Source organism: Crocuta crocuta, unplaced genomic scaffold (assembly GCF_008692635.1).
Source record: "Crocuta crocuta isolate KB4526 unplaced genomic scaffold, BGI_CrCroc_1.0 scaffold422, whole genome shotgun sequence".
Taxonomy (NCBI): Eukaryota; Metazoa; Chordata; class Mammalia; order Carnivora; family Hyaenidae; genus Crocuta; species Crocuta crocuta.
In genome coordinates this window covers 1,236,235-1,249,543 of record NW_027529554.1, presented here as the reverse complement: position 1 = coordinate 1,249,543, position 13,309 = coordinate 1,236,235, and the positions used below count along the sequence as shown (strand labels likewise).

General features: G+C 36.9%; 1 protein-coding gene across 1 annotated transcript in view; it reads left to right on the top strand.

Moving 5' to 3' along the window:
- Nucleotides 1-4,707: 4,707 nt before the first annotated feature.
- Nucleotides 4,708-13,309, top strand: part of SPMIP2 (sperm microtubule inner protein 2) — a 94,505-nt gene continuing 85,903 nt past the window's right edge. Inside the window, exon 1 of the mRNA XM_077761464.1 lies at nt 4,708-4,872. Coding sequence (XP_077617590.1) covers nt 4,809-4,872 — 64 coding nt within the window. The 5' untranslated portion in view covers nt 4,708-4,808. The remainder of the gene's footprint in view (nt 4,873-13,309) is intronic.

Here is a 13,309-nt window from a genome sequence, read left to right as displayed (position 1 = left end):
CATAGATGCTCACCATTCTTTGAGACACAATTCAGACGTCATTTCCTCCAGGAAGCCCTCTCTCGCCACACGTGAACCTCACACTGTCCCAGGCTTTGGCAGGTGATCCTCCTCTCTTGTGCATTAGTACACTAGCAGCTTTCTTCGTAAATGCAACAATACTCTCAGGATTTCTTTTAGTTAGCAAAAACAGGTACTAATGTGGGTCTTTTGTAAAAACAAATGTGAATTAACATGAACTTTCAGAAACTGGGAGATTCTTCCCTTTATGCCATTTCAGATTTCACAAGGTTCTACGTGAGGGGACACCCAGGTGGCTCAGTCCATTAAGTGATGGACTCGATTTCCATTTACGTCATGATCTCACAGGTCATGGGATCAAGCCCATATCAGCCTCTGTGCTGTTAGCGGAGTGCCTGGTAGAAATACTCTCTCTATCCCCCTCTCTGTCCCTCCCCTGCTTCTGTTCTCACTCGCTCTCAATAAATAAATAAATTAAGTAATTAATTTAAAAATTTTTTAAATGTTTTATTTATATCTGAGAGAGAGAAAGAGAGAGAGACAGTGTGAGCAGGGGAGGATCAGAGAGAAAGGGAGACACACAGAATCTGAAGCAGGCTCCAGGCTCTGAGCTAGCTGTCAGCACAGAGCCTGATGCAGGGCTTGAACCCACGAACTACAAGATCATGATCTGAGCTGAAGTCACAACACTTAACCGACTGAGCCACCCAGGTCCCCCAATTAATTAATTTTAAAAAACAGTTCCATAGGAGTGCTCTGCCTTTGGATAGTAAGGGAAATCTGTGTTTATTAAACATATTACTGTAATCACCATTGACCTTACTACATTTTATTATAACTCTCTGTTGATGTGTCTCTTGTCCTCCTTTAGAATGTTAGCTCATGCATTTAGAAGTAGGATAGAAAAGGGTCAACAGCCAGATAGTAAAATACACAAGAGATAGGACCAGAAAGTTCATAGAAAAAAATGCAAATGACTCTCAACATATGAGAAAAGACGTTCAGTCTTGATAATAATAAGAGAAATATAAATTACTATGTTACCATTACTTATCTACATAAATCCCAAAGTCTGACAACATACTCTGTGGGTAAGGCTGTGTGGAAATAAGCATTCTCACGCACTGCTGGTTGAAATACAAATTGGTACAATCATTATGGGGGGGACATCTGGCAATATCAAACAAATTTATATATGCTTTCATCCTTTGGTCACACTTCTAAGAATATATCCCTAAGGTGTTCTGCAAAATATATGAGAAGACGTATGTAGACAGATATACTCTGAAGCACTTTTTGTAACAACATAATACTGGAAATAGCCCATATAACAATTAATAGAGGGCTAGTTGGATAAATTATGGTAAATCTATACAATAGGGTATTTTGAAGCTGTCCAAAAATGAGAAGTATCTTTAAAAAAGAGTTTTTTAATGTTTATTTATTTTTGAGAGGCAGAGATAGACAGGCAGAGCATGAGTGGTGGAGGGGCAGAGAGAGATGGAGACACAGAATCCGAAGCAGGCTCCAGGCTCTGAGCTGTCAGCACAGAGCCCGATGCGGGGCTTGAACCCACAAACCATGAGATCATGACCTGAACTGAAGTTGGACACTTAACTGACTGAGCCACCCAGGTGCCCCAGAAATATCTTTATATAATGCCATAAAGTAATTGACAGATGTGTTCAGTGAAAAAAGCAAGGTGGAAAACGTGTCCAGTAGACTACTATTTTTCTGAGAAAGGGGAGGACGGTAAGTATATATTTACTTATAGTTTTTAAAAGTTTTCCTAGGGTACCTGGACGGCTCAGTTGGTTAAGTGTCTAACTCAGTTTTAGCTCAGGTCATAATCTCATAATTCATGAGATTAAGCTGCATGTAGGGCTCTGCACTGACAGCAAGAAGCCTGCTTGGGATTCTCTCTCCCTCTCTCCCTGCCTTCCCCGTCTCCCACCCAGGCCCTCCCTTACTAGCATGCACAAGCTCTCTCTCTCTCAAAATAGACACAGTTGTCCTGTAAGGAAAAGGAAATAACAGGATGGAGATGACAAGAATAAAAGCTAGACATTTGTAAATATTTCTTATTTTAAGGATTTCACTTTGGAGCCAGGGAAATATTTTACTTAATTATAAAATAATTTTAATAATTACCTCCAAAATGAAACAAAACAAATGTACCTAAGTATATATTGAGTTGGTGAAATAATTTCACAGAAAACCAATTTTTCTCCTCTATTTTTCCTTCCCTCCAGCCTTTTGCATTCAGAACTGGGGACTCTGAGTCAGGACAGATGTGAAGTTTGTAATAAATTTTTTTTTTTTCTAACTTATTTTGAGAGAAAGTGAGCCTGGGAGGGGCAGAGCAGGGAGAGAGAGAATCCCAAGCAGGCTCTATACAGTTGGCAGAGCGCCCAGCTCAGGGCTCCATCTCATGAACTGTGAAATCATTACCTGAGTGGAAATCAAGAGTCAGACACTTAACCACTGAGCCACCCAGGCACCCCCATTTGTAACAGTTTCTAAGGCAAAGGGGAAGACTGTATTTCCCATGGGTTCATGGGAGGTCTTCAACCCAAACCCAAGATCTCCTTTATTTTCTGCTTATATTACTAAAGAACTACTTTTCCTCATTCCGCTTCTTCCTTCCTTTCTCTTCCCAGCACCACAAAAAACACAAACCAAAGGAGCAGTTTCCTATCTTCTACTAGCAGGTTTCAAATATGGACAGCTTGGAAAATGATAGGTCCAAAGACACAAATAGGGAATTTTCTGAGAGAAGCTTTCAGCTAGGGATGGAGAGCCCTTGACTGTAATAACCAGAACTAGGTAACCTCAGGAAAAGTAGAAAAGCTTCTGAAACTGCAGAAGGCCAATATAGAGGACACAAAGAATGCAGTGCAGGTCAGGATCAAACAAAATGGCACCTAAGAAGATGAGTAGCAAAACAAACATCGACTCTTGTTGCCTACATGGGGGGAACAGAATCAGTTCTAATTAGATGGGTTGAGTGGTTACAATGAGGGGCATTCCTGCATAACACATATGTGCATCTATGCATCTGGTCCTCACATATCAGGTTCTCTGGATGTTTGGGGGGCAAGATGGTTCTTTGGGATCTACCTCTGTGAACAGAAGGAGACAGAAACAGGATTTGGCAGAGGGAGAAGTTGAACTGTAATGAGGGCTCAACAAAACCTATGCCCATCGGGTAAATAATTGTCTTGTGTCAGACAGCAATGATTGGCTCTTATATTCCCATCTCACTTAGTCACTTGACACAGGCTGCCCTGGAAAGGGCTCAACCCACAACAGAAAGGGCAGTTCTCTGCAGCTAAAGCAGACCAAAGGAGCTGTCAGCTGTCAGCTGTCTGCAGCTAGAAAACAAGCCCTTCCTTGAGGGGGAATCTGGGTGGCGCATCTCTCTGCCTGCCAGGCTACCTAACCTCTCCTTATGATTTTTTAAAAGTTTATTTATTTATTTGGAGAGAGAGAGAGCGCACAGTGGGTGAGGGTCAGAGAGAAGGAGAGACAGAATCCCAAGCAGGCTCCACGCCATCAACGCAGAGACCGATGTGGGGCTTGAACTCACAAACTGTGAGAGCATGACTTGAGCCAAGATCAAGAGTCAGACACTTAACCAACTGCACCACCCAGATGCCCCAAGACTCTTTGTATTTTAATTTCCTTAAACAAACAAAAGGTATTACATTTTCAGTTAAGAACCCCATATATGTAGTGTTGAATTTGAAATTACCATTAGAATTTCTATTCCATGGATTATCATGGATAATCTATTCCATGATTGTCATGGATTATATTTCTGGGCAGGCTGAAATTAGCTGTTCATTCATTTGTCCACCCACAAACATTTATTAAGTATCTATTGCATGGAAGTCTCTGGAAATTGAAAGATGAATAAAGATGCTTTTCCCATGAACTCTTGGGAGTTAGAGTCTAGTGGGGTTGCAGGCAATTAAATATACAAAACAAGTGGTAAGAGCTTGAAAGACAGGTATAAACAATATGCTATAGAAGTTTAAGGGTCATGAGGAGAAAATACTCAGCTATGTCTGCAGGCATTCTCCTGGAAGAGGAAATGTGGGCTCTGGCTCTCAGGTGACATGAAATATTTACATAGGAACATTATTGGAAGAGTGAAATGCATGTATAAAAACTGAGAAGAATGAAAGAGCATCACACATTAGGGAACTGTAAATAAGCTGACATGACCAAGGCACATATCGTGAGTATTTGAATTGGGGCGGGGAAGATATAGATACAGATACAATTATTCATTCATTAATATAATTTTCTACTGCATTTTATCTAGCCAGTGTTTCTGAAATGCATTGAATCATGATCTGTGGCTTTTGCCTATTGTTTTTTGTTGGTTTTCAATAACCCCTCTGCAGAACATTCTTTGGGAAATATTGAAAGAAATCTTGATTGAGCCTGCCAAGTTATCTGTGAATCTGTGACATAAGTCTATTCTAGATCTAGGACCTAAATAGGTCTGTTCTGACTTAATATTGACAGATTTAAAAAAGATGTTTTGAGCTACAGTTCCTGGGAATGTTACAACCGTATCCATCTCTTCTTGGAAACTAGAATACAGAACTTTGTTAGAAGGAACACCATACTTCCCTGTTGTAACGAGTCCTTAGCAACCACCTAGTTCATGTCATAGGGAGAAGAGAGACACAGCAGAGTCTTTGACTCTTTCTGAAGTAAACTGGCCTGATCTGAGGAAGCTTAGTTTTGTCCAGTGCATAGTTAAGACCTTAGCCATGGCATCCGTGTCATTTCGAGAGCCAATATCTTCCACAGTGGGAAAACGGATGATTGTTACAGGTAAAGAGTTTTTGTGTCTGCTTTCACAAGGAAATCTAAGCTTTTTATCCTTCACCTCTATGATGCTTAGATATGATACATCATGGATGGAAGAGTGAAATAATCACGTATGTTTATTTTATACAACTGCTACTCTATTGTATTTTATATAATGCTCACATACAGTGTGGGCATCAATACCATGCTGCCATAAACAGATCTGTGACGTCCCAGTTTTCACTATATCTAAGCTAACTTTCACGAAGGAANAGAGGGTAGAGGGGGATCGCCTCCCACCCTGGAGTCTCCGATCCCGGCCCGATTTTATCTTCCCCGGTTCGCACTCACGTTAGAAGGCTCTCTCAGTGGATTCTGCGTCCTTTGTCTCCCAATCTCTCAGGTTTTGTAAGGTTTCCAATGGCTTCAGATCTTTTCTGTGTGATGTATGGGCGCGAGTGCAAGTACGGAGCTCCTTACTTCTCCGCCATCTTGCCCTCTCTCCACGAAGGAACTTTCATATATCATAAAGTTTATGTTTCTTTAAGGGGAACTATTTTGATGTTAACAAAAAGTATACTTTTGATCAAATTTTAATTATTACCAATTTAACCTTTTTGTGTTTTTAGAAGCTTGACATATTTAGTTAACAAACATTTGAGCAAAATGTAACAAATATTTGAGCAATTGTTGACTTGCATTTTCCTTCAACTTGCTTTAAATGATTTGAATGGTGTTTGTGGGTGGAATTATAATAACATGTAATTAAATAGAATACTGTATGACTAATTGTGACAAGTCTATAAGAAATAATCTAAATTTCATCTTATTTCCTTCGTAATTTGAAGTCATGAGCATATTTTGCCTTTCTATAAAGTCCATCATAGAAAAGCTGGTTCTCCAATTTGCCATCCCTGTACTATTCCAGTATACACGTATACAAATATCAGAACTGGTAATCTGTTGAGAACAAACTTTATCCACTAGAGTACAGTGTCTCCTTGCAGTTCCTTTTGCCTTTAGACTTAAAGACTAGTCATTTCCAAAATTACTTAGGTCAGCATCATTTCCCCCCATCCCCTTCAGTTAGACTCTTTTGTCATGGTCTGAATTCTTTCCTGGAATCCCCCAACTTCTTAAATTATTTTTTTAAAAAATTGTATACATCAAAGTTTGCTCTTTATGCTGTAAAGTCTACTGGCAAATTCATAAGGCCGTGTATCCACCATCAGAGTACCATACGAATAGTTTGACCCCTCTAAAAATCACTTGAACTTCACCTGTTCATTTCTTCCTTTGCTCTCCCTGAGCTCCTAGCAACCATTGATCTTTTCACTGTCTCTATAGTTTCGCCCTTTCCCGAATGTCATAGAGCTGGAATCATATAGCATGCAGCCTTCTCAGACTGGCTTCTTTCCCTTGCCAATATGCATTAAGTTTCCTTCATGGCTTTTCATAGTTTGATAGTTCATTTCTTTTTAGAAATAAATATTCCATCATGTGGGTGTCTCATCATTTATCTATTGCCTATTGAAGGACATCTTGGTTGCTTTCAGTTTTTAGCAACTCTGAAAAAAGTTTCTATAAACATTTGTGTGCTGGCCCAAGTGTGGATACATTTTCAAGTCAATTTGGTAAATACCTAGGAATATGATTGCTGAGTCGTATTATAAGTCTGTGTGTAGCTTTGTAAGAAACTGCCAAACTGTCTTACAAAGCAGCTGTGCCATTTGCATTTCTACCAGTTTACCAGCAATGGGCAAGCATGCCTGTGGCATTCTTGCTAGCATTTGGTTTTGTTTATTTGTTTTGTTTTGTTTTTTACTTTAAGCCACTCTAATAGGTATGTAGTTACATCTCACTGCTGTTTTAATTCAAAATTCCTCAGTGACTAATGTTTATGTACTTATTTGCCATCTGTATACCTTCTTTGGTGAGATGTCTGTTCATGTTGGCCTATTTTATAATTGGGTTTTTTGTTTTCTTATTGTTGAGTTTTAATGTTCTGTATATAGTTTAGATACAAGTCCTCTATCAGAAAAGTGTTTTGCAAATGTCTTCTTCCCAATCTGTGACTTGTCTTTTCATTTTCTTAGCATAGTCATTCATACAGAGGAATTTTTTTAATGTTTATTTTTGAGAGAGAGAGAGAGACAGAGAGAGAAAGAGAGAGGGAGAGCTAGCAGGGGAGGTACAGAGAGAGAGGGAGACTCAGAATCCAAAGCAGGCTGCTGGCTCTTAACGGTCAGCACAGAGCTCAACGTGGGGCTCAAACTCACAAACCATGATATCATGACCTGAGCCAAAGTCAGACACTTAACTGACTGAGCCATCCAGGTGGCCTATCATGGATTACATGTCTGATATTGTATCTAAACTCTTCACCAAACCCAAGACTACCTAGATTTTTCTTTTTTTTTTTTAAGTGTTATCCTTATGTGTTTTCAGTTAGATCAATGATCCATTTTGAGGTGATTTTTGTGTTTCTTAAACTTTTTAATGAACATCAGCCAATAAATTTCCTCTTTTCCTTAAGCCACTTTGGGTTAAGATTTCTGTCACTCGTAACTGTTTTTCTTCACTGATAACTTAAAATTTCTTCTGATTTATGTCAGTGTATACTTAGCATCATGTATTTACATAGTCCCAAGTTGTCACCTTTGAGAGATTTCAGTATATTGATATAGAAGAATTAACTTCACATTCTCCTGTATTTTATATTTAATTTCAAAATTTTCACTGTTATAATAAAGCTACATGAATACTTTTGCATAAATTATTTTTCACATTCTTTTATTTTCTTGTGGTATGTTTACAAAGAATGGAGTTAGCAGGTAAAAGATAAAGGATGACTCCATTATTGTACAAGATGATTTGGTGTGTATTTACTTAGTGTACTTTGACTACTTACCTAATTTGTCCACTCATCAACTTTCATATTTCCATCAAGTTTTAATCGTTTTCTTTTAAAATATTTTTTTGAAACTAATGTTTTTAAGTTTATATATTTAAAGAGAGGGAGAGAGAGCACATGCCCAAGCAAAGAAGGGGCAGAGAGAGAGGAAGAGAAAGAATCCCAAGCAGGCTCCAGCATACTGTCAGCCCAGAGCCAGAGATGGGGCTCCATTTTGTAATCCAAAAAATCATGACCTGAGCTGAAATCAAGAGTCAAGCACTCAACTGACTGAGCCACCTAGGTGCCCCAAAACTAAATTTTTAGCATAATGCTTTGACATTTAATTTAACAAATATAAATTGAAAACCTATTCAATATTAAAAACTTTTCCAGGAGAGGTTCCTGGTTGGCTTAGTCAGAAAAAGAAGCATGGAACTTTTGATCGCAGGGTCATGAGTTTGAGCCCCATGTTGGGCACAGAGATTACTAAAAAAAAAAAAAAAAAAAAAAAATTTAATAAATAAAGTAAATAATTTGGGGTGCCTGGCTGGTTCAGTTGGTGGAGCTTGCAGCTCTTGATCATGGGTTGTGAGTTCTAGCCCCAAGTGGGGTGTGGAGATTGCTTAAAAACAAAATCTTTTTTAAAAATGAGTAAATAAAAATAAAAACTTGCCTATGAGCTTTGGAGGATATAAAAATGAACATGAATAAGATTTTTTTTTCTTCTAGAAGCTTATAATCTGTTACTCTGATTAAATTATTACAGGTTATCCTGTTATCCTATTAGTATAATGTAAATCCCCATCATAGTATAGTGTGGTATTGAAAGGAAACACAAATCTAATTCCAAAACCTTGAGAAATAATGTAAAAGAAGTAGAAAAGGAGGAAAATTCTGTGACACTGCACCCCACAAAACTAAACCATATTTTTTTTGTTTTCCTGTTCATTTCTTTTCTTTTTAAATATCATAATTAGCATAGATTACCTCCTACATTACAGGTGGATTTTAGAATGTATAGGGATAGAGATTCTTTTTAAAAAAAAAATTTTAGTGAGTCCAACTTTTAAACTTTAAAAAAAGGTTGACATGTAACTGTTTAAAACAAAACAGGCTCAAAATGGAGTCACTCATGCTAAGCCTCACCTTACCAAACTGAGACTTGGCTCAAACAGCATAGGCCCTCTCAGAAATGAGTCTTACACCAGCCCATTAGGAGCTGCCTGATGAGCAGTAGTAAGAGAATCTGCCTGATAGATGCTTGCAGTCTCCTAAAAGAAAGTAACCCTGTAATAACCAATTGGCTTTTGCCTAGTAGAATTTCCTCATTCTTGCTTTCCTGTCTATAAAAGTCTTTCATTCTATACAGTTCCTGGAGCTCCTTTCCACCTGTTAGACTGGATGCTGCCCAGTTCATGAATCATTGTGCAAAGCCAATAAGATCTTTAACATTTACTCCATTGAATTTTGTGTTTTAACAACCTATACTCCATAAAGTACATTAATCCAGTATTCAGCTTGATAACCTTTTATGAAGTGAACACTGTGCCTATGTATTTACTTTTTACAGCAAGATAGTAAACATTTTCATCACTCTGAAAAGTTGCTTAATGCTCTTTCCTAGTCAATTCCCCCAAAGTCAAACAATGTTTTGCTTTCAACAATCCATATGTTTTTGATAACTGTAAGTTTAATCTGATAAGGCCAATTAATTACCTATACTTTTTAAACATTTTGTTTGCTGGCTTATTCTATATAAAGGATTCACTAGCAATTTGTTAAGTTCTATTACATCATGAGGAGATTTTTAAAGATGTGATTTTTGCATTACAGAGAATTTACTATGAAAACTAATATCACAAACAAAATTAAGAAGAGATTTGAAAAATATTTTAGAGCATGGTTATGTATTTTTAAAACATCTGTTTACCAAAAAAAAAAAAAAAACCAGTTTGCCCATTTCTAGGTCCTATGATGTTTTAAAGTTTAATTACATCTATTTAAAAATATATTCTTTAAATTGAAGATGAGTGCTCACCTCGGCAGCACATATACTAAATTGAAGATGACACAAACAAATGGAAAGATAATCCATGCTTGTGGACTGGAAGAACAAATATTACTAAACTGTCCATATCCAAAGAAAGTTATAGATTTGATGCAATATCTATCAAAATACCAATGGCATTTTTGTCACAGAACTAGAACAAATAATCTTAAAATGTGTATGGACACAAAAGACCCTGAATAGCCAAAGCAATCTTGAAAATGAAGAACAAAACTGGAAGTACCACAATCCTAGATTTCGAGATATATTATAAAACAGTAGTAATCAAAACAGTATTGTACTGGCACAAAAATAGACACATAGATCAATGGAACAGAATAGAGAGCCCAGAAATAAATCTATGATTATATAGTCAAATCATCTTTGATAAAGGAAGCAATAATGTACAGTGGTAAAAGGACAGTCTCTTCAATGAATGGTTTTGGGAAAATTGGATAGATCCATGCAAAATAAGGAAACTGGGCCACATTCTTATACCACACACAAAATGGATTAAGGACATGAAACCATAAAAATCATAAAAGAGACACAGGCAATAATTTCTCTGACATCAGCCATAGCAACATTTTTCTAGCTATGTCTTCTGAGACAAGAGAAACAAAAGCAAAATAAACTGTTAGAACTACATCAAAATAACAAACTTCTCCACAATCAAAGGAAACAATCAACAAAACTAAAAACAAACAAAACAAACAAACAAAAAACACCAGACCATACTGAGGGTGCCTGGGTGGCTCAGTCATTAAGCATCTGACTTCAGGTCAGTTCATGATCTCATGGTTCATGGGTTCATGAGTTTGAGTCCCACATCAGATGAGCATGAGCCCCACTTCAGGTAAAACACAAGCCGTGCTTCAGGTGAACCCTGCTTCTCTCTGTCCCTCTCTCTCTCTCTCCCCCCTCATAGAATTCTCTCTCTTTGACCCTTGCTCACTTGCATCCTCTCTCTCTCTCTCTCTGTCGAAGAAGAAGAAGAAGAAGAAGAAGAAGAAGAAGAAAGGAAGGAAGGAAGGAAGAAAGGAATAAAAGGAAAGGAAAAGAAAAGAAAAGAAAAGAAAAGAAAAAACCTACTAAATTGGAGAAGATATCTGCAAATGACATATCCAAAAACAAGTTAGTATCCAAAATACATAAAAAACATATACAACTCAACACCAAAATCATCATCATCATCATCGTCATCCATTCAAAAGTGGGCAAAAGACATGAACAGACATTTCTTCAAAGAAGACATACAGATAGCCAACAGACAAATGAAAAGATGCTCAACATTACTCATGTTGAAATGCAAATCAAAAGTACAATGAGCTATCATATCATATCTGTCAGAATGGCTAAAGTCACAAGAGACACAGGAAACAAGAAGTGTTGGTGAGGATGTGGAGAAAAATGAACGCTCGTGCACCGTTGGTGGGAATGCAAACCAATGCAGCCACTGCGGAAAATAGTATAAGTGTTCCTCAAAAATGTTAAATGGCACTACCCTATGACCCAGTCATCACATTACAATTTTCTTAAAGAATATGAAAACACTAGTTTAAAAGGTACACCTTATGTTTATTGCAGCATTATTTACGATAGCCAAATTATGGAAGCAGCCTAGGTCCATCAATAAATGAATGAAGAAAATATGGTACACACACGCACGCACACACACACAACCCCAGCAATATTACTCAGCCATAAAAAGTAATGAAATCTTGCCATTCCCAACATCATAGATGGAACTAGAGAGTATGTAATGCTAAGCAAAATAGAAGTCAGTCAGAGAAAAAACAAATATCATATGATTTCACTCATATGTGGAATTTAATAAATAAAACAAAGCAAATAAGAGACAAAGCAAGAAGCAGATTCTTAACTAGAGAACAAACTAATGATTACCAGAGGGGAGGTGAATAGAGGATGGGTGAAAAAGTGAAGGGGACTAAGAAAGAGTAGACTTATCACAATGAGCACTGAATAACGGATAGAATTGTTGAATCACAGTTTTGTACACCTGAAATAATATAACACTGTATGTTAACTATACTGGAATTAAGATTTTTTAAAAATTTTAAAAAAGAAAAGAAATGCATTCTTTCATTCAGACTTTTTCATGAATTCCCACTTGGTCCAAATTAAAGAGATAGATGGAATAATTAATATAGGTTATTAAATTTAAAAAGCAGCATAAAAGATAATCTAATTTAACTTATCATTTTTCAGAGGTTATGCTGAGGTTCAGAGAGCTAAGTGACTTGCTTAAAGTCACAGAGCCTTGATCAGAAGGATAGAAGTGTTTACTTGCCCCCTATTCATTTGGCATATTTATGTGCATTATATCCAGATTACTGACTGAATAAAAAATGAATGTATTTAGTCAGCCATCTATACCTACTAGAAAATCTGCTCCTGTAAACCAGGAATATTGTAGATTCCCATCATATAAAGGAGTGATCACAGCATGGGACTTCTGCTAGAAATATATTAGAATTGGAAATACTTTCAAAGAAATGGTCAAAACCCAATATGATGAATGAAACTATAAGTGGTAGGAGAAGTACATAAATGTGTATGTAATTTTGAAAAGCACTGCTCCATTAGCCTGGGTTTCAGACCCATTTATTCATCTCATTTTTTTGCCCTGGGAACCTGTCACACTAATAGTTATGGCTCAAATTCAATTACTTTAAAAATAGAAAATGACTCTTCACACTGAATTGCCAGTGGTTTCCTAGTTGAAGAAAGAATAAAATTGTCCTACTGCAAATTCACCTGATGCCTCATCACTATAATTCATGAAGCAAATATTTTACATTTTGAAAACTAATTCATGACAAAAGCTTATACATTTTAATGGCACTGACACATTCGGTTGGCTAATCTGCATTTTATTCTGTAGATATAACATATGATTTGTCTGAATCAAAATTTATCCACAAGGGATAGTAGCTCCAAATCGATCCTAGCTTAAGTTGTTGGTCATCTAAATCATCACTGAGGTAATTCACCGACAAAACCAAAACCAAAACCAAAAAACATCAGTGACTGTTATCACTTTAAAAAGCTGGACAAGCTTTGCCTCATATTCTGGGGGTTTTTTGGTTTGTTATTTTGGTGTTTTTTTTTTTTTTTTCCAAGAGCAACAAACACTTTTATTATATGAACCAAGATCAGAAGGAGAAGGATTTATTTGCCTTTCTGGGCTTTCATTTAATTTTCCAAAGTTGATCCTTTGTAGGTTACATTATTATCATTGCTTTAAATCAGAGACAAATGCTCAGGATGAAGCAAGAAAAGTTTTTTGTTGTTGGATCAGGGTTTGAAAAAAGTGAATTTTTCTGTTAAAGCTTAGCTGATGTTTCACTGTCAGCCGGGCACCAAGCTACTTACTAGGAAATGGATAAACATGATGTTCTTGCTTCAAGAGGCAAAGACTGTAGCAAACTGAGGCGTCAATCATGGCTTTTCCTCATAACCTCATTTTGTGGATAATTGTACCTATTTCCAACAGT